General features: G+C 39.3%; 1 protein-coding gene across 1 annotated transcript in view; it reads right to left on the bottom strand.

Moving 5' to 3' along the window:
* The window catches only part of TSHR (thyroid stimulating hormone receptor), a 46,252-nt gene extending 30,270 nt beyond the window's left edge, over positions 1 to 15,982 (bottom strand). Inside the window, exons 1-3 of the mRNA XM_058829954.1 lie at positions 15,813 to 15,982; positions 4,912 to 4,983; positions 1,737 to 1,811 (exon numbers count right to left, since the gene is read on the bottom strand). Coding sequence (XP_058685937.1) covers positions 1,737 to 1,811; positions 4,912 to 4,983; positions 15,813 to 15,982 — 317 coding nt within the window. The remainder of the gene's footprint in view (positions 1 to 1,736; positions 1,812 to 4,911; positions 4,984 to 15,812) is intronic.
* Between the last annotated feature and the right edge of the window lie 4,532 nt (positions 15,983 to 20,514).

Genomic DNA, 20,514 nt, shown 5'->3' with positions numbered 1-20,514 from the left:
GGCTGCAGTGGGTGGGATAATACACTGATTTTGGAGCCTTCTGGAGCTTTTTATCTTTAATTTATAATAAGGCAAACCACAAAAGAAGTACCATATGAGGAATTTGTAGTGCATAGTGGCAGATGCTTTATTCATTGCTGATAAAATGTGCTGCCAGTAAATATTTCATTAAATGTTCATTTGTGTTAAACAAGAAATTTTAAAGACATGATAACTAAGGAAGAGAGAACATGGACATGACAGGCTTGGGAAAAAACATCTACAGAATATGGAATGGTATTATAACCAAAGGTAAGTACTGAGATCACACTAAAGCCTTGCTGAGAAACTCAGAAATACTACTGGAGCATGTTGTTGGCCTGAAGTAGATCTCAGGACCCTGCACTCTGCTTCTAGATATGCCAGTCAAGTTCTTGTTCTCTTAGAGGAGTCACCTACACTTTCCAGCATTAGTTTCTCTCTTTATTTTCATTAAAAATAATTATATTTTTCTCCTGTAACTTTGTTGGTCTTTCTGATTCACACTGTGTAAAGTAAAAGGAAAAAAAAACATAGAAAATACAGCAGTGTTAATTCATCATCTAATTCAATCTCTTTCTCTGAGTGAAGATTAACTAGATCTATGGAATTTATGATCATACAGCCTTAAAGGCCTGCAGTGGTAGAGACAATGTCTCCAGGAAAACAATTCTAGTGTTTATACCAGCCATAGGAATACATTTCCTAGAGGCTGACATGAGCCTCATCAAATCTACTTTAACATTATTTTACTTTTTCAAACGTAAGTATGAAAATGGGTGGTAGCTTTCATCTCTTGCTACAACCTTAAAAAAAAATCTGCCTCTGGCATGTTCTTTCTGGACACAAAAGATTTTTCTCTCTGACAATGTTTTCTGGATCCATGGTGACCAACAGTGCTCTCCCATGCAACAACTGCAAACAAAAATCTCTGAAATATGCCAAACTGTAATTCAGCTGAGCTCTACAACAGTGGCACACTTTCCAATCCCTCCTTTGGATCAGTAATGGAAACATGGAAGAGTACCAAATACAGGATGGATCCTATGGAGCTCTCTATTCAATACATTACATTCTAATTTTAACAGGGTCCTGATGGATGACAAGAATTCTCTGGATGCATCCTACCAGTTCTGTAAGTGCTCTTGGAGTGTCACTTGGTATGGATTGGTCAGTACGTGAGAACAAAAATGTATAGAAGCAGTTCCCAGAAGCCTTTTTCCATAATATTCTTGTTCCATTTAATAACCATATAAACACTCTTCATTTTACTAGTGCTCTTTCAGAATGGTCACTTACTCTTCATGTCTCCAGCTAGTGCCATTTTGCTCTGTGCTTTGGTCCTTCTGATTTTATTTCTGATGTTTATTTTACTGTTTTACACTTACATGCAGTAAATTTACATTAATAGTTGCCATTTTATTTCAACTTGACATCAAGCTCCTGATGCAGTCCCACTAGTTTTTCACTACGTTTACCTGCATTTCTATGGGAAGATACAGAAGAGCAAGGGAACCAAAAAGATGTATGGAAAACAAGCACAATAAAATAAGCTCAAAAAAGAGACTAACTTGCTCCACATCATGGAGAAAGGAAATGAGGAAAGGAATATTTAGCTACATAAGAGACAGGAATGATAAACATCATTATGTATGTTGTTTCCACACATTCCAAATTTATCTCATCACTGTATTCATTTATTTAATTACAGTACTTACATGTGAGTGACTTTGCTTAAACTGTTGAAGGAATGGGCCTCCAGACTCTGAAGTGTTTCATCTATAGAGATGTAACTAAACACCAGCAAACAGAAAAATAAAGAGGTCTCAAACACTTGGAAGGCACAGCTAGTCCCTGTCATGCCACTTCATTTGTCATCTCATTATTTTTCTCATCCAGCTATGATGACATGCAGAAAGAGCCTGGGAGCACAAGATTTAAATGAGATCAACACAGCAACAGCCACAAAGCCCTCTCCCAGGCCTTTCTTTTTTTTCTTTTCCCTCTCTCCACCTTTCTTTACCTTTTTCCAACCTCAGCATCCCCTGTATTGCTGCCCACCAGTTGCCCCTGTTGTCCTCTGCTGCTGATGAGAGCAGCTTGGTGACCTGTGGGGCATTTCAGGAGAGGACAGCCAGGAGCAGGAGAGGCAATGGAAACTGAGATGAGGCTGTGCTGGATCAGCTGGCACTGGGGAGCACAGGAGGTGCAGATCTGAGTGGGGTGTGGGGAGCTGTGTGGTGGCAGTGGCTGTGGGACAGCAGTGTGCATAGGGTGGGAAAGGCACTGTCTTGCACAGGAGTGTGCACAGGGGAATTGTATGGGGCTGCTGGCAGAGAGCACTGTGGGATGCTCCTTTGTGTGGAGAAGCTATGGAGAAAACACTGAAGAGCTACAGAATGGGTGTTAGTGAGGTACTCAGGAATATGACCCCAAAAGCACCATCCTAAACCCAGAATAAATGTTCCTTATCCTTGACCTTAAAAATACTGAATGTTCAATACAGCCTTAAGTCAGCAGAAAACACCAGGTGAAGCCCTTTTACTCAGATTCAGTGTATTTGCATTACTAACATTTCTCTTGCATTTGAATTTCCTATAAAACTTTTTTTATTCAGTAATGCCTTTCTGACAGGAATTAGCTTTGCAATTAAACATGTAATTAATTTTTTTTTTTTCATTCATGTGGAAAAGCAGCACAGGGGGAAATAATCTCTTCTGGTTATCAAGAGTACATAGACATGCATTCATTTAAGAGAAATTATAGCTCTGAAAATTTTGTTTAAACAAGGTTCATAAAGAGGACAACTAAATTTTCTATTCACTACAGATAAAAATCTCCATGTTTATTTGTGTAAATCATATAGTAGGCACCATATAGCAAAATGAACTGCTGTATTTTGAACAGTAAACACAGTGTATATTCCCCTGTTGACACTTCAGAACATTTTCTAGATGAATTTGCAAAACCAGGAACGATCTGGTAATTTTCATTGCACGGAAATTATGGGCTGGGAGAGGCAAATGAGGCATGTGGTACATTAGAGGCCAAGACATACACACAAAAGTTGTAGTTAAAACACAGGTACTGATTCCTCAACCTGACGTTTATATCAAGAAATGGGAGTTCATGTTTTGTGGTAGTAGTAATGCTATAAGAAATATCCAGATGAGCACTGACACTATTCAAATTTCAACTGTCAGTTTGAGCTTTTGGAGCCAAAGGAGGGCTGACACTCAAATCTGTTCTAAACTAAGTTCATCCTTTTTATATATGATACTATACATCAAGTGAGAGAGATTCCTTCCTCTCCAAAAAAACCCCAAACAATACATCATCTATCTGATTAAACTGAGATGGTAAATGAAGCTGCAGATATCCATGAACAATTACTTATAAGGATTTTAGAAAGTCTTTATTTCAGTATATCTGGATGAAACTAAAATATAATAGGCAGACCATGTTTCCTCAAAGTTCTTCTTCATGAATTCTTAAATGGTAATCCTCAGCTAGTCAGTCAAAGCTCATATACAATTGAGACTTGCAAGGAACATCAAAGAAAAGAATAAGAATTCCTATTGCTACATTAGTAATAAAAAGCTGAACAAGAAAACACGGTCCTGCTGCTGAATGAGGTGGTTTATTTTGTTAACAGTGGCCACAGATACTGAGCTGAGCACCAGCCAAGTTAGAACCCTATGCATTCTGGTTGGATCATATGAGCAGATTGTGGACTAGAGCTCTCCTGAGGTCCCTGCTAAATTACAGCGCTCTGATTCTGGGGAGTGAGCTGTGAGGTGGCAGAGGAATTCACTGCATCAGACACACACAGGATCACAGATTATGGGCCAGTGACAAAGAACAGACGAATGTGGGACAACTTTTTGTCAAGACTGCTGACATCAATGAGCAGTACAGTGCAAGGGCAGCTGTTGAGGAATCCATTCAGGGCAAGTAGGTGGGCTTGCAGCTGCAGTGTGAGCTGCAGGCTGAGCTCTGAGCAGCGGGAGCCCGAGGCAAGGGGCCATGAGCTGCTGACCCTTTGCAAAGGGATCTGTGGGCAGCCAGGTGAGGGCACGCTCAGAGACACAGCAGGAGCCAATGACCACTGATGTTGAGGCACTTAAATGGTGACAGTGTAAAACCCCAGGGATTCCTTTGTTCGGGGTCTCTTCTTGGGGGCACCAAACTCAGGCTGTTTTGTTATTTAGTTATTGAATCAAGATTAAATGATCTGGACATCTGAGATTTTGATATGGGGAACATGGGGTGGAGCTGGTAATGGTGTGAACGTGACTCTCAGAATGGCTCTGGGATGGTCGGGCAGGCAAGCTTCCTTAACATAGGGACATTTGTCCTTCAACAGGACAAATGTAGGCACAGCTGGTTTGTGGACTGTATCTGTGCACACAAAGGAATTGACACAATGGAAGTCTCTGTCACATCATACAAATATTAATGTTTTGGTGAAAGTCCAGATCTGGTCTAGAAATGCCCCTGGTTTCCAAAGAGGTGTGTTACAAATCATGCTAGCAGCTGGGAACAAATTTTTAGCCAGGACTAGCAATTGAATATGTTAATTTGTTATGAGTGTAATGATTTCCTGTAATTTGCAAACTGAAAAAAAAAAAAAAAAGTTTTATAGCTTTATTTATCTCATTGACTTCAATAAAGGAGGAATGGTCTTGTTTACAAATGTACAGAATGCCTTCCTACAACTGGTTGAGGTTATAAACAACAGAATTATACCTTCAGTTCTAAAATTGTAGTGAGGTAGCAAAGATACCTGAATATTTTCATAAGTTTTTATACACAAAGACAGAATTTTGGAGAAGGAGAGTAATTTTTAACAAAAATTTAAAAGAATAGTGTAAGAAACCAAACAGAACTTACATCCTAGAGATGTTGGGGAGATTGGAAAAAGCATCACTTGGAATTTTTCTTAGATGAGTCTCCAAAAACCTCCTAGAGAAACAAAAGTTTGGCAGTTAATATCCTTTGGTAAGTACAATTTAACATTAAAAAGTCCTACACAGCTTCAGCTCTGCTCCAATATTTTTGTTCTTATCTTGCCTTTTCTCCGTGTTGCCATCTTTGCCTCATTTCTATTCCTGTTTCATTATTGCTTGTTTTGTTTGGTGTGCCCATCAATCTAAATTGCAGCTTTCTGCATCATCCCTCCCAAGAACTCAGTAGTCAGTGGTGATGATGGACCTTCCAAAACTCCAGAGCATGACCAGCAAAACATATTTGCCTACTGAAGTTAATGAAGTATTAAGAGAATTCTTCTAATCATTTCAGGCTCCACAAAAATATCAAATCCCTCATTCTGAGCAAAAAACTCAGGTATGTCAGCCAAAATTGAATTAGAGCAATTGCATATTACCTCCACAGAATTCTCCATCTTTTTTTGTAATAAATACTACATTCTTTCTCCCCAAACATCTGATGCAGGGGAGGCATGTACCTTACCCATCTGCAGGAGATTTCAGAAAAACCCACAATATTTAAGGGAGATACTTATCCACAGCCAAGCTCTTGACAGAAAGAATCTCCAGCAGACTCATTCCTCTAAATAAGAAAGGAGGAAATGCTTTTGAAAATAAGCCTATGATAGCTGTTAAACTAACAGTTATAACCTGTTGTTAATCTTTGGTTTTCCAATACAGTTTGGGAATACACTTACAGAATATCTAGGAAATGAACCGTTTGAAGAATAATCAAGAACAAATTATAAACCCTTCCCCTAGTTGCTATTTAACAACAGTTAAAGAAAGAAATAAACAAATTAGGATGATTTCCTGATTCTGTTTTATTTCATAATGCCAAGTATCTGATTACTATAATTATATTTGATTTACATAGCCAAATATATTATCATCTTAAGATTTATCAAGCTTCTGGAACTTGCATGCAAGAAATGAAACTGTAGAAATAGAGTTTAATAATAACAACATATGCAGAAATTCTTAAAGGTTTTATCTTGAATTAAAGTATAAATTAAGAGAATGTACATTCCCATAATCCCACAGGAAGAATCTATTTCCCCAGTCTATCTTGTCTACTCCATATTCCTGTTACAAGAATGAGTAAAGACTTTTCCAGCAGTGGGTTGACCCCAATACACCTGGCTCCAAACAAGCTCCCAAACAGCTCTGTCAGTTGGTCCAGAGGTTATGTCCACATAGATGTTATTTTAACATCCACAGCAGTATCAGTGATATTATTTCAATAAGATATATTAGGGAAGTAAATATATATTTTATGTAGTTGCCTCTTCATTTTAAAAGAATTTTTAAATGCACATCTACAAAACACAATCAGGTAATACACACCACCCAAAGACTTTCAGATTGAAACTGTATGATTTATAATTTGAATCATACCAACGAAAGCTTTACGTATTTTAATAAACGATTCTCCACCAATACAGGGAGACAAATTTACCATATATCAATATGAAACAGAGTTTGTCAGTTCGAAACAAAGTAAAAAATTTTACATCTTAATTTAATTTTTCTGAGAAAATTATAACAAGCAATGACCTTCTAGCTTTTGCATAGGAGAAATAAACATGACAACAAAGTAATGGCTACATAAACAGCTAATGACACATTAGTTTCTAGATTTTCATATCAAATTAAATCCAACAAAAACAAAAATATACTTTTTAAATTATTCTGAAATTAATGCATCGTAGTTTTTCAATGGTGCAAAAATAGCTACAAAAAGGCATTTCATGTAGTGAAACTCGTGCTTAGCTTACCAGAAGATGATTACCACCTGCTGTCCAGTGCTAGTATTACCAATATGGTAATTGGAATGAGGAAAGTGGAACGAGAGATTCACACAGCAAAGGAGCTCTGAACGTAGAGAATCACTTCTGAATATGTAAGACTACATAGGTGCTTTTCTACAACTGGACGTCCAACTGTAACACATAAAGTATCCCTCAAAACTGGCCCAGCCCTAAGAAATTAAAGGAATACTAGATTATTTCAAAATGAAATTGTACAGGTCAGTGTTTGGGACAAGTAGGTACTGAAAGCAAGCTCTTACTGCTAATGTATCCTCTTCCTACAAACTGAGGTATGTACGGATACTGTCAGACTGACAGGCAAGAATTTAGGTTGGTTACTTGCTAGTTTATAGTGAACAGAAAATACCAATCCACAGTGTTGGAGCTTATCCTTGCTCAGTTTCTGCTTCTGATTGGATTTGGGTAAAAAAAGACTTTACACAAAGGAATGATCCTATCCTCAGTCAGTTTTCAGATGACACCAAGAAGGCAGGAATGTTGATCTGCTGGAGGGTAGAAAGGCTCTGTAGAGGGTCCGTACAGGCTGGAATCATGAGCCAAGGCAACTGTATGAGGTTCAACAAAGCAAAGTGCCAGCTTGTTGTGTCCCCTCTTGGCTCCTTGTGCACCTCCAGTCTGGTGGGGTGGTATGAGAAGCAGAAAAGGCTGTAGCTCTCTAAGCATTGCCCAACAATAAGTAACACATGCCTGAATTGCCAATTCTTTTTCCAGCACAAATCCAAATCCAATCCATTCAATAGCAGCATAGTTGGTACTATGAAGAAAATTAACTCTATTCCAGCCAAAATCAGGCCACTTTTCTGCAATTTTTTTGTTTTGTTTATTTTTTTAAATTTGTTCCCAGGCCTCTTAAGTCCTTTGCCTGGCAGCACAGCCTGAGGAAATGAAGCACTACGTGGAGCAGAGGATGGAACCAAAGAAGCGCTGAAGTGTACCGGACATACAGCAATCTATGGGACCAGACATGTCGCACTAAGAGCAATGAGGGAACTGGCTGATACCATTCTGAAGCTACCCTGTCAACTTTGAAATATCATGGTGATCAAGGGAGTTGATGTCTGAAAAAATAAAAGCAGCACACACGTCTTCTAGTGAGGCAAAAAGAAGGATCTGAGGAAACACAGGCTAGTGGCTGCTATGTAGTTATTTTTTGTGCAAGTAATTTATACATTTGAATGTCCTTTTGCAGGTGCTATGTTCATGATCAGAGGCAAAAAAAAAAATTCCTTTATTTTCATCTATATTTCTACCTTAATAATTCCTAACATTCAGTACGACTTTTTGACCTCTGCTGAGCAGCTGGCAGCAATTATAGGCTCTTAGTGGTTCTCTGATTAAACACAATAGTACCCAGCAATTACAGCCTATTCTTACTCTCTTTCCCTGTAGGCAATGAGCCTCTTCAGATTGCTCTTTTCTGAAATTTCATGGTCCTGTTTGAACTTTCTTTGCAGCAATTTATAGGCTTTTAGTTCAATATTTCAGAAACACAGTTCTTCTCTATTGTAGAGTACATTTTATTGCAGGCAATCACAAAAGTTTAAACTTCAGGGCAAAAAAAGAAACAGTACAGGTTTTAGGTCAAAATCAAAATTTAGTTCAAAAATAATGAAATTGGGATGTCTATGATCACAATAAAAGAAAATATATGAGGCTATAGTATTTTAATATGGCAATCAAGTGAAGTCCCAGGTGACTGGAAGGGGGAAGCATTGTACCCATCTTTTAAAAGGGTAGAAAGGAGAACTGTGGGAACTATTGAGCTGTCAATCTCATCTCTGTTCCTGGGAAGATTCTCCCAGAAGCTACACTAATGCACGTGGAAAGCAGGGAGGTGATTTGGGACAGCCAGCACAGCTTCACCCAGGGCAAGCCATGTGTGACCAACCCAGTGGCATTCTCTGCTGGAGTGCTTACATCAGGGGACAAGGGAAGGGCTTCACATGTCATTTATCTGTACTTTGTAAAGTATTTGACACAGTGCCCGCCAACATCCTTCTCTCTAAATTGGAGAGAGATGGATTTGATTAGTGGAATATTAGATAAGAAATTGGCTGAATAATCACATTCAGAATGTTGTGGTCAATGGCTTAGTGTCAAGATGGAGAATAGTGAAAAGTTTTGTGCCAAGTAGCTGGCAAGTATACAAGCCTTGTGCCCAGCAGAGAATATTATCTTCATCAATTAGATGAACAGTTAGGTCAAGTGAACCTTCAGCAAATTTGTTGATGGCACTAAGCTTAGTGGTGCAGTTGATACACCTGAAGGATGGAATGTCATCCAGAAATAGCTGGACAAGCTCAAGAAATAGGCCCATGGAAATCTTGTTTAGTTCAAGACCAAGTGCAAAGTGCTGCACCTGGGTCAGGGCAGCCCCTGGTATCAGCACAGGCTGGGGATGAACAGATTGGAGCAGCCCTGCTAAGAAGGACTTGGAGTGCTGGTGTGTGAGAGGCTGGGCACGAGCCAGCAGTGTGCACTTGGAGCCTGGAAAGCCAATCGTATGCTGGGCTGCATGCAAAGCAGTGTGGCCAGCAGGGTGAGGGAGAGGATTCTGCCCCTCTGCTCTAGTGAGACCCCACCTGGAGTACTGCATCCAGCTCCAGAGTAGTAAGTACTAAGGAAAGATGAGGACCTGTTGGTGTGGGCTCAGAGGAGGGCCATGAAGATAATCAGAGAGCTGGGACCCCTCTCTATGAGGAAAAGTTGAGAAAGCTGGGCTTTTTCGGCCTGCAGAAGAGAAGGCTCCAGAGACATTTTATTACAGCCTTCCAGTACTTAAAGAGGGCTTCTGACAAAGTTGGGGACACACTTTTTAGTAGTGTCTGTTGCAATAAGGCAGGGTATTATGATTTTAAACTAATTCAATTCAGACTAGATGTAAAGAAGACTGTGGTGAAACCCAGGCACAGATTGCTCACAAAGGTGATAGATAAATCACCTCTGGAGGCATTCAAGATCAAGCTGGACTGTGCTCTGACCAGCCTGATCTAGTTGAGGATGTCCCTTTTCCTTGAAGAGGCAGGCGGACTAAATGATCTTCAAAGGCACATTCCAACCCAAACTAGTGTATGATTCTATGCTAAATTATGTTATTAGGTTTCATTTTAATTACCTTTATGGGCTCTCCAGCCTCTATATTTATGTATCTACTTATTTGTGAGAAAAAAATAGCTCAAACTTTTCATGTTGTGTGATTCAACCTTTCTTCATAGAGTGTCATTTAAAATGCCCTTACATCCAGACAGATCACACTCACTGGCTGGAGTTCAAGAGAGAACTAATCATCTTTTAGTATGTGTCAGCAGCTCATTGCCTACATTTAGGTTTAAATGGTAATGTTTACTGTAGCTGCTGTCATTGCTTCAACTTGAGTCCATAGCATTGCACTTTGCAAAATCCTGAGTGTCATTTCCCATTGACTTGGGTAAGGTATCAGGGCACTGTTGGAATGCACAACCTTGAATGGATTAGAAGCTGCTGACATAAAATAGCCTTTTACAGATGGCTCACTTCTCATTTTTGAGTAAAACAAGCTACTTTTTCTACTCTCTAAATTTCAGCTACTACATAGTAGCCACCTGAGTGTGGTTAACGAGCTGCTTTGCTATTAGCAGCTTCACAATATATATTGTTAATTTTTTTTGAGACTCTTTAATGTGTAGTCTGTGAACATAAAGATATGTAAGGGCTGAGTCCAGCAGAACACAAAAGCACATTTAAAGTTGATTTTTTGAGGAACTGAGACTGTATCTCATTTTCCTTATTCCTTAATTTGGAAGATTAACCTTTCGCAGTAGTCTCTCTGAACTGCATGTCGGAAGGTTTAGTCACACTTCCTGAGACAGTCCAATTTTCAAAATATAACCACCTTTTATACACTGTTTTGAGGTTCTGTAAACCCATGTTAGGGAAAACATCAAATATTTCTTGATTTTGCAGATATATAAACAGACTGTACAAAGCAGATTCATGAAAAGTTACCCTCTAAACTGATATTAGCTATTTGAAAAAAAATCTGTAAATTATTCTTTAGTAGTCATATGGATTTTTATTTATTTATTTATTTTTGTAAAATTTAGGCTTTTTCTTTCCTTTTACAGATGTATCAATAAGCTCTGTTTCCCAATTCAAGAGAAGTGCTTCTGAAGTGTAATGGGCTGGAAATGTTACGTCAAAAGAAAACACTGTAATGAAAACTGACTATAGTAGCAATTCAAGATTCAGTGTAGTATAACACTTACAGAATCAGTCTGTTAAACCACTGTTAAAATCAACTTCAAAAATAAGAGTTTTTTAACTCTGGTATAAACTACTCTTTTGCTACTATGATGATCAAAACTCATTATCTTCTCAAACAAGCAAATGAAGTTCTACTGCCTTATTACAAGTGTCTTCTGTAAAAATGTGTTATATTCTCATTGAGGTTAATCTCTTCACAGTATTTACAAAAGAACTACTCACAGTCCTTCTGTTTTCTGTTGAGCAAGCCATGTGTGTAGTTAAAAAATGCCAAAGTAATGTTCATTTCTACTAGGAATGGCAACAGCTTTTTGGTTTGTGCTTGTACAGTTCCTAGCACTTGATGGGTTTCTGTGCCATGACACGGGAAATTTAAATGTTCCAAATGTACAAGAAATGTTACTGATACAATGACTAAAAAGGAATGAAAGAATATATTGTATTGAATGCTCGCAAGATATTATTTTGGTCTTAAGTAGTTTCTCTGTTCCCTTAGTCCCTCATTCCTGTTCTTCATCGTCTCACTTTGACTTGGCTCTGTATGTGCAGTAAAGCAGTGCACAGTTTGTAAGTTGCTTCAAGATCCCTTAGAACAGTGCTTCAATTTACCATTGGGATTATGAACAAATCCTTTCACTTTAACATTTCACTTTAACTGAGACAATAATATGTACAAATTTTTTGACCTAGTGTATTGGACCTACTGTGTGTCAAATGCAGGATAGTTGTATGTTAACAGCAGGATTATAGAAGGAATACCATGCCTTTCTAAGCAAAATACGTAGGTAAATATAATAACAAGCATCAGAATTGACAAGAAAGTATAGTTTTATGTCAAATACAGTATTTAGGAAACATTTTATGTTGCAGCCGTGTACATAGAACTATTTAAATCATTACCTGAAAGACAATTGGTAAAATGATTTCAGGGATTTGGTAAGTATAATGGTGTTTGGTAAAAATAAATAATTAATTTTTTTAAGAAGGTTCAAATCTGGTTTTGTCTCTAGAAGTAATCAAATACTTTTACAAATGAAAATACCTAAATTTTTTTTGCAAAATGAATGAATTGCAACTAAAACATTATTTCAAAATGTGTAGCCATTCTATATTACCTACAGCATATACAGAATATGTGGGCATTAATCAAAAGGCAGTATCCTACCTACAGCAAATATACTGGAGCAAATGCAGAACTGTAGCTTAATATCTAATGTAAAGAGCATGTTCTTGAAGACTGGACTGGTTTTGTGTCTATTTATATACCAGTTCCACTGTCCTTGCCTAACATCTTCTTGTTCAATTTCAATCAAATTTTATTATGTTGATATGAAAATAGCACCTGGGTACAGGATGGGAAGGGAAGGGAAGGGAAGGGAAGGGAAGGGAAGGGAAGGGAAGGGAAGGGAAGGGAAGGGAAGGGAAGGGAAGGGAAGGGAAGGGAAGGGAAGGGAAGGGAAGGGAAGGGAAGGGAAGGGAAGGGAAGGGAAGGGAAGGGAAGGGAAGGGAAGGGAAGGGAAGGGAAGGGAAGGGAAGGGAAGGGAAGGGAAGGGAAGGGAAGGGAAGGGAAGGGAAGGGAAGGGAAGGGAAGGGAAGGGAAGGGAAGGGAAGGGAAGGGAAGGGAAGGGAAGGGAAGGGAGAGAGATTAAATTATTTTAGTAAGTGAATGCAGGAGATGTAATGCACACTGAATAAAAAGTGAAACTTTATTAGTTTTATTGTCAAAAGAAAAATAATTAAAAGCAACTAGAAATAAATTTATAAAATGAAAATCATTGAGAAATGCATTGAAGTGATGCTGGGATAGTGATACCATCTGAATATGTCATCATAATAATACCAAGGAGCATATTACAATAATTCAAGAATTATGATGCAATTACATCTTTGGAAAAATGTTCAGTGGGGTTTTGGTGAAGTGTATGTGTAAGTAAACTAAGAACAAAATCTTATACAGAAAAAGGGACATTTCCAAGATCAATATCTGTGCATTCAGGCATTCTGGATAAGCACCTGCATTAACTATATTTGGTTAAATAACAGTTTAAATAAACACACTTTTCTCACTTAAGTTCATGTCACTTTTCTACTAAAAGAGTTAGAAATAAACATTTATTGGAATTTCTTAAAGCATTTCTTAAAAAAAGGCTTGCCCCATTCTCTTAAAGTAGGGTAGAGAATGAGAAAAGTTCTGACTGAATAATCAGAATGAAACTTTAATTGGAGTTCCAAGATCCTGTGCACTGAAAAGAGCTCATCATCTCCAAAAGCTGGCAAAGTGTTCCTAGACTCACCAGTCTCTTAGTCCTAAAAAACTGAATAGCCACACAAAAAAGTTTTTAAATTGGCAATCTTGAGGTTCGCACGTTACCACCAAGAAGCAGAATTACTTTGTCTAAAGTAACAATCTTGCTGCGTTTAGAGAAAATTGTAGAGAGTTTCAACATAAAATGTGCAGATATGTACAGCTACGTATTTCACCTCAAAGAAGTGTTTATTTGTTCTTTCTTAAGGTTAACAGAAACTTCAATTATTTTGGGATCTTTTATCTTTGATTCAGAACTACTGCCCATTGTTTGGCAAAAGGATGAAAACATGATGGAATCAGGGGCACACACTTTGCAATCTCTCACAAAATTCTGTGTGTTGTTTTAATTGCCATGTGCAAATGATCTATCTGAAGCATCTGAAAGCACTCTGAACAAAAACCACATATAGGTAACTGTTAGGAGTCCCATTTAACATATAAAGGGAAAGAAATATTAAGACATTTGCAGAGAGCAAGGGACTACAGAATTCGGCACAGTCCACCAGACTTCAGCAATTTAAATAAGAGAACAGAAAGAAAACAAACACATTTTATCCAGAAAGAAAACTTCAAAATGAAGTAAAAAAAAAAGTGATGTCTTTTTGTGTTTGATTGTGTTGTGATTTGTATGTTTGGGGGGGTGGTGTCTGAAAAGAGCTCTATTTTCCTTATTTCCTCAGATAATTCTCCCATTTTCTTTCAAATAAAAGACTATGCAGCACATGTTATACTGCTTCTGCCATACACTTTTAAATCACAATTGTCATTACCTGGAATATTTTCTTGATATGGTAGGGAGAACATATCTTGAGAAGTTTGCAGTGGTCACTCTAATAAGTGCACATGATTGAATTTCGCCCCAGATAAACAGAAAAATGTTTCTCAGTTGTTTTTTGTTACTTTTCCCATGGAAATAAGATCTTCACATGATGTTTTTGTCTTTTCAAAACAACAGCTTACTATTTTACATCCCCCATTACTACAGGTATTTAAAACACTAGAATTCCAGTGGCCAAAGTGCTTTATTTGTGGAGCTGTATGTAGAGAGGTATTTCTCAGCAATCACACCAGCATATTTCAAGGAAAGTATCAAATTTCATGATGTTATCTCATTGTTTCTATTAACTATTTTAAATGCCTGTACAAAGGCATTTCCTCCTATAAACTGAAACTGCTATATTTTCTAATTTGTCATGGTAGTTTTCAAAAAACATACAACTTGGTGCATGCCATAACATCACTGCAATTTCAGCACAAATAAACTGTGTATATAAAAGTATAATAACAAAAAACTTGTATAATTTAAAATCTTATTAACTGAAATACTACACCTAAAATACTAACCATCCAAAAAATTAAAAGGCAAGTAAAAATAATGGAAATAACATAAATACTTTTTCTTTCTTTCAAGGCGTGACTAATTTAAGCTTTTACTTTCAGTGTTACAAAATCTGAAAAGCATTAAAATAAGTTCAAATAATTTAATGGTTCTTATTTGTATAAAATCCTGAGAATCATTATCAAGACACAAACTAATCAATCTGTTACTGTTTTACTTTGCAAAATTAAAACAACTGAATTTGAATTCATTTACTTTATCAGAAACCAATCTATAATTTACAAATGAACCTTCCCATAGAGACTATAAAACTTTTGTGCCTCAAGAAACAAAGTAAAAGCCAGGAGTGATTCATCTGCTCACTGACAGGTGCCATTTCAGTCTCACTACAGTGTTTAACTGACAGATATGACACAAGATGCTCATCTCAATTGGCAGCAGGAACCCAGACAAGATCTTCTACTGTGCCTGTAATGTACCAAACACTTAGGCTGAGGTACCTGCATTACTCTATAACTTTGGCAAGATTTAAATTTGCTGCTTTATCCCATACTCCACACTTTCATCTGAAGTACTCTGTCTCCCAGACAGTATACTTGGATTCTCAGTTCCCATGGATTTTTTTTTTCCCTTGTGAAAACAAAGAAGCTGAAAATGCACAGGGTATTTTGTGGAACTCTTTGTGAGGTGACACATCCAATTCCTATTAGTTTTTTAATCACAAAATTGTGTTTGATCTACCTTTCCTTCCCCTCACCCTCTAACACAGAATCCAGCCTACTACTCACTTTGCCCACAAACACCCCACTTACTTATTTTCCCATATTTTATACAGAACTCTTTAAGATCCAATGAACCATCTCTTCACAGCTCTTTAATGTTTGAGAGTCACTTTTCTGCCTCCTCCTGCCCCACGCAGAGTCTGCACGCTGCCGTTCCTGCTACCCTGTACCGCCCAGGTATTCTGCAGCACTTCTCCCCTCTCACCACTTCCTCATCTCACAGGACATTAGCTCAGAGCATCTCCTGCCTACAAAGTATGAATAATCACAGCAGGCTTCCCTAAACCATCCCAATGTACTCACAGGGTCTGGGTGTCCTCTGGAAGGCTGGGAATAAAGTAGATGTCCCTGCAAGTGATTTTGTATTCCTCCCAGTCAGAGCACTCGCAGAAGGTTGAAGGACACCTCTCTGTACCCTGGCTGCACAGCACCAGCACCAGCAGCAACTGGAAGGCTACCGTGAGGCACAGCATCTTCCGCCGTCCGCTCTCGCTCTGCTCCTCGCTTGTCCGAGGAGACGAGGAGATCGCAGAGCTGCAGGGGCAGACCACGCTGCCCCTCCGGGAGAAGCTGCCGGGGAAAGGCGGCACCTGTGCTGGACAACGCCGCCTCCTCACTGAGCGGGGTCAGGAAAGGTCCTGATGCAAGCTCTGCGCGCCCTCGCCACGGGGCAGGGTCCCTCTCCTCGCCCCGGCCCCGCGCCCATCCCGCCGGCCATCCTGTACCTGGCCCTTCGCTCGTCCGCACCCCTCCCGCGGGGTCCCTGCGTGCCCGTCCCCCGGCAGCGCTCGTTCCCCGGCTCTCACCGCGGCAGCGCCGCTCCGCTCCCGGGGCCCCGCCGCTCCCCGCGCTCCGTCCGCAGCCGGCGCATCCGGCGAAGCCTTGGGGTGCCGGGGCCGCCTGCCGCGGGCGGCCGGGACTGCGCGGGGCGAGCGGTCCCTCTGCCCTACCCAGCCCGGCCCTGCCCAGCCCTGCTCTGCCCGGCCGCGGCGAGACCGCGCAGGCAGCGGGACCGGCCCGTCGAGACGTTTCCAAAGGCAGCGGCGAAACTCGGACCCCGACCATTCCTCCTGGCATCTTCGCGGAAAAAAACAGGAGGAACGGGGGCTGAGTAAGTGCCATACGCACCTGTGAAAGCAGTGAAGTTAAAGTAGACCTTTACAATCAGCAAATATTCACTGACTGCAAGTTAGATATGCATTAAATATAAAGAGGTTTAAAAAGCACTGAAAATTCAAAAGAGTGATTATGAAAATGACAGGATAAAACAAAAGAGAAGAGAGTAGCATTTTCCACATTATCAGACAAGATAAAATCCATTCACCAAAGAAAATAAATGGGGGGAAAATCTAACCCTGACAGAAATAAAGTGGAATTATTGCCACCTTAAGCAGGTACACAATGAGAAAAAGTCAATATAAATGTTTGTAATCTTCAGAGGATGAAACTTGAAAATTTAACCTATGCACAGTATAAATTAATTACAATATTTTTGGATCTTGGATAAAGAGTCCCCTTCCAGCAACATTATTCAAACATTTTGAGTACATCAGATACAGCAGATACTATTTTGGTACAACTCTTTAAAAGTACTTTAAGTCAGTTCACCAGTATGTGTTTCCTAAATGTAATGAATCCCCTCAATACATCTTTTTAAGGTAAGCAAATGATACTATGGCCAAAAGGAAACAACATAAATCTCGATCTTACAACTCATGTTAATCAGTTAGATCTTGTCTAAGTGAGAAATCCCATTAGTTACACTTATCCCATTTAGGATGGGGTATCCTTAGGGGCATCCCAGAGAGGGGACAAGCAGAGACATCCACAACAGCGTCCTAGAGAGCTTCACACTCCATTACATGAATTCTCTTAGAAACACTGGCTGTCCTATGCCCTGTTAGTCACGTCCTTCTGACACAGTGCTCACCTCTGTAACTCACCTGCAGCCCTAAGAGCCACTGCTCACCACCACTTTTTGGTGTCTGTACCAACCTGACTAAATAACAACAAAGCCACAGGCAGATCACTGGATTTCAAGGCAAATGAAAAAGAGATATACACATGCCACAGAGGCACAGATAAGACAAAAGTTGTGATTTAGACTTGCCAAGTCAGACATGCTTAGCTCTGTAGCTGTTCACCACTATGGTCAGTGGTAAGGGAGACAAATCCAGCACAGCATAAGCCAGACTGGCTTGCTCAAGGCTGCTAGACAGGTGTTCAAGGTTGCCATCTCTCAGCAGTGGGATTATGTTCTTTCCCTGCCAAGAGCTAATGACACATTTCATGAAGAGAAAGCCACAAAGCATTACAGGTTCTGATAGTGGAAACACACCTACTTCTGTTCTGCTACCCTGTCTGGTCCTGTCCCACCCATCTTGTCCTCTGTGGAAATGAGACACAGCATATCCTTCCTGTTTGGCATAGCTAAGAGTCAGCAAGTACAACATTGCTACAGTTGCTACAATCTGCAAAACTTGCACTCTTACCCAACACAGAGTAATATTGCCTGGCACTCATGAGGCATAGCCTGTCTTCCTGTTTTTGGAACTACAGACAGGATAAAAATTCTCATCCACCTATTATATCAGTTGTGGGACACAATTGTATTATTTAATAGTAATTTGAGGTCTTATTGATCTCTGAGGACTAATCACAAGAATAGGGTAGTGAGGCAAGCTCAGGGTTCCTTACTCTGTGTGCTCCATTCAATCCTGATGATCCTTCCCACATCTGGAAACACCACCTCAGTGCCCACTTGTACTGTAGGGAGGCTTTTGCCAGGATCTGTGAGACTTGCCTTCTTTTTTCTTCTCATGCTATTGTGGTTTCCATGGACATAATTTTTTAAAAATTAAATGCAGATATATCAGAGATCAAACAAACATAAAAGTTTAGTGGATTTAGGCCTTGGATCCCCTACCCAATGGGAGTAATCAGCCACTTAAACTTCACCTAGTATGTTACATTGTCCCATTATGGACTTCGTGGTTAGGTTCCTTTTCCCTTTGAACTGAAATTGATGAGAGAGAGGCAGTTTTCTCTGGTTTGGTCTTGGTTGTTTATTCTTTTCTTATCAGCATTACAAGGTACAAGGAGCTATGTGCACTATGGTGTAAAATAGCTAACAAAGATCCTTTTCAACATCTTTTATATATCTATTTACCCACTTAACAGATGCCAACTAAATTGTTTTTCTTACTGACCCAATGACCCAACACCTGTGTACTGCACTGCGGCATTCTTTATCTAACCACTTACTACTACCCAAAAACCTCTAGAAGAAGAAGATGAGGAAGAAAGAAGAAGGACAAGAGACAACACCCTAAATCCTCCATCTTGTTTTCTGCTCTCTAAACTAGTTTAAACTTTAACTTTTTCACCCAGTGACCTAAGAAACTTTCTAATTTACACACTTATATTTCAGCTTTTTTTACTTAACTCTAACATTTGTTTCCATGGTGCTATGTGAAATTCAGTAGTTTCCTGGGTGTCAGAGTTAGGCATTACAGATAAATGCATACAGATATCTTGCATCTCTGACCCCAACATTACATGTTACAAAAATCATGCTATACCTGCCTACATACTCCTCTGGTTTTCTGCTTCTTACTGCCAAAGTAACAGCTTGTCCCAAGAACACTGTACACCTTATTAAAAATGAAAAATGAAACTCTCTACTCCTTTCGTCTTTGGCGAAGAAATATTTTGGTTGACGCAGGCTGACACAAGGCATACAAAACCATCAACAAAACAAATGTATCATCAAAGGAATTTCTGTTGTCTTTTGGACCTATCTCTTAGCTGTCATGAGCCTATTCTACACCTGATTTCCAGGTGCAGGATACGAGTTAAAGTTGTTTCATCCAGCAAACAATATTACCTGGCACTGTCCTTAGGCAGCTTGTCAGCTTCAAGCATAAAATTCTCTTCCAGCTTAATCTCTGTTTTCTCACAACCAATTTTGATGACTTAGTACAACTCTGAGAACAACAGAGGAGTTCTTACTTCTCACAACATGACCTAGTTTGCTGGAAAAGACCAGAGATGTGTATTCCATCTCTAATTTCAGTACTGATGGAGTGATTTGTAGCAGTATCTTGTGTGTACTCTCTGGCAGCCCGTCTCTCTTCCACTTTTATTCCAACTTCAGAATTACTTTTTTTATGTTTCACTGTGTATGGACAAAGCAAAGGAAAACAGATTTATCAGTGGGAAGATAAGTAGTCCCAGGATTTGAGTCATTTCAGTAGGTTATCATAAACCAAATACTCACTAATCTGGTGTACTTACCTTTACTAATAGGGTAACTTGCATTAGCTACTCCATCATAATTGTGTTTCAGATTCCTAAACAAGAGGAAGTGTAATTTCTTCATTGCTCTTTCACTGAGAGCAATGTATTTTCAATTACTTTTCATTTATTAGGGAAAAGGAGCATGCATATAGATATTGGCATCAGAGGCTTTGGCATGGCAACAGCTCTGTGGCAGTGGTGATAGTCTAGAAAATGTTAATGGAAGGAAAAGTATCCTCCCAGCTATTTCTAGGGGATCAAAAATGGAAACTATATAAGATTGTATACTGAAAACGGCAAAGCTGACACAAAGATGTTCGGAACGGGTTATAAAATAAGTAAGAACTGCTTAATATATGATTTCTGGGCTTTAACTACAAATGAGAAAAGCAAGGGATTCCTGTCATTGAAGGCCTGATAGCGTTGAAGAAAACAGGACAGAACATGTACCTTCAGCCTGGGAAGAGCTCCAGGTCAGGATGCACCTCCTTCTGTGCTCCAAGACTTGGGCTGCACATTCTGAGCCAGGAACATCAATGGAGTTTGGGGAGAAAAATGACTGTTGCTAACCATGTGGTGTTTCCATGGACACTGGTTTTGCTCAGAAAAGTTATGTTCTAAGCAAGATAATGTTTGCATCGTGGTTTTTATCATGTTTAAGGAATTTTCTGGTTACAAGTCTGCAATCACCATTCAGTTGTTTCCC

Source organism: Poecile atricapillus, chromosome 1 (assembly GCF_030490865.1).
Source record: "Poecile atricapillus isolate bPoeAtr1 chromosome 1, bPoeAtr1.hap1, whole genome shotgun sequence".
In the NCBI taxonomy this organism is placed as follows: domain Eukaryota; kingdom Metazoa; phylum Chordata; class Aves; order Passeriformes; family Paridae; genus Poecile; species Poecile atricapillus.
The sequence above is the reverse complement of the archived record's forward strand: the minus strand, read 5'-3'. Positions and strand labels throughout refer to the sequence as shown.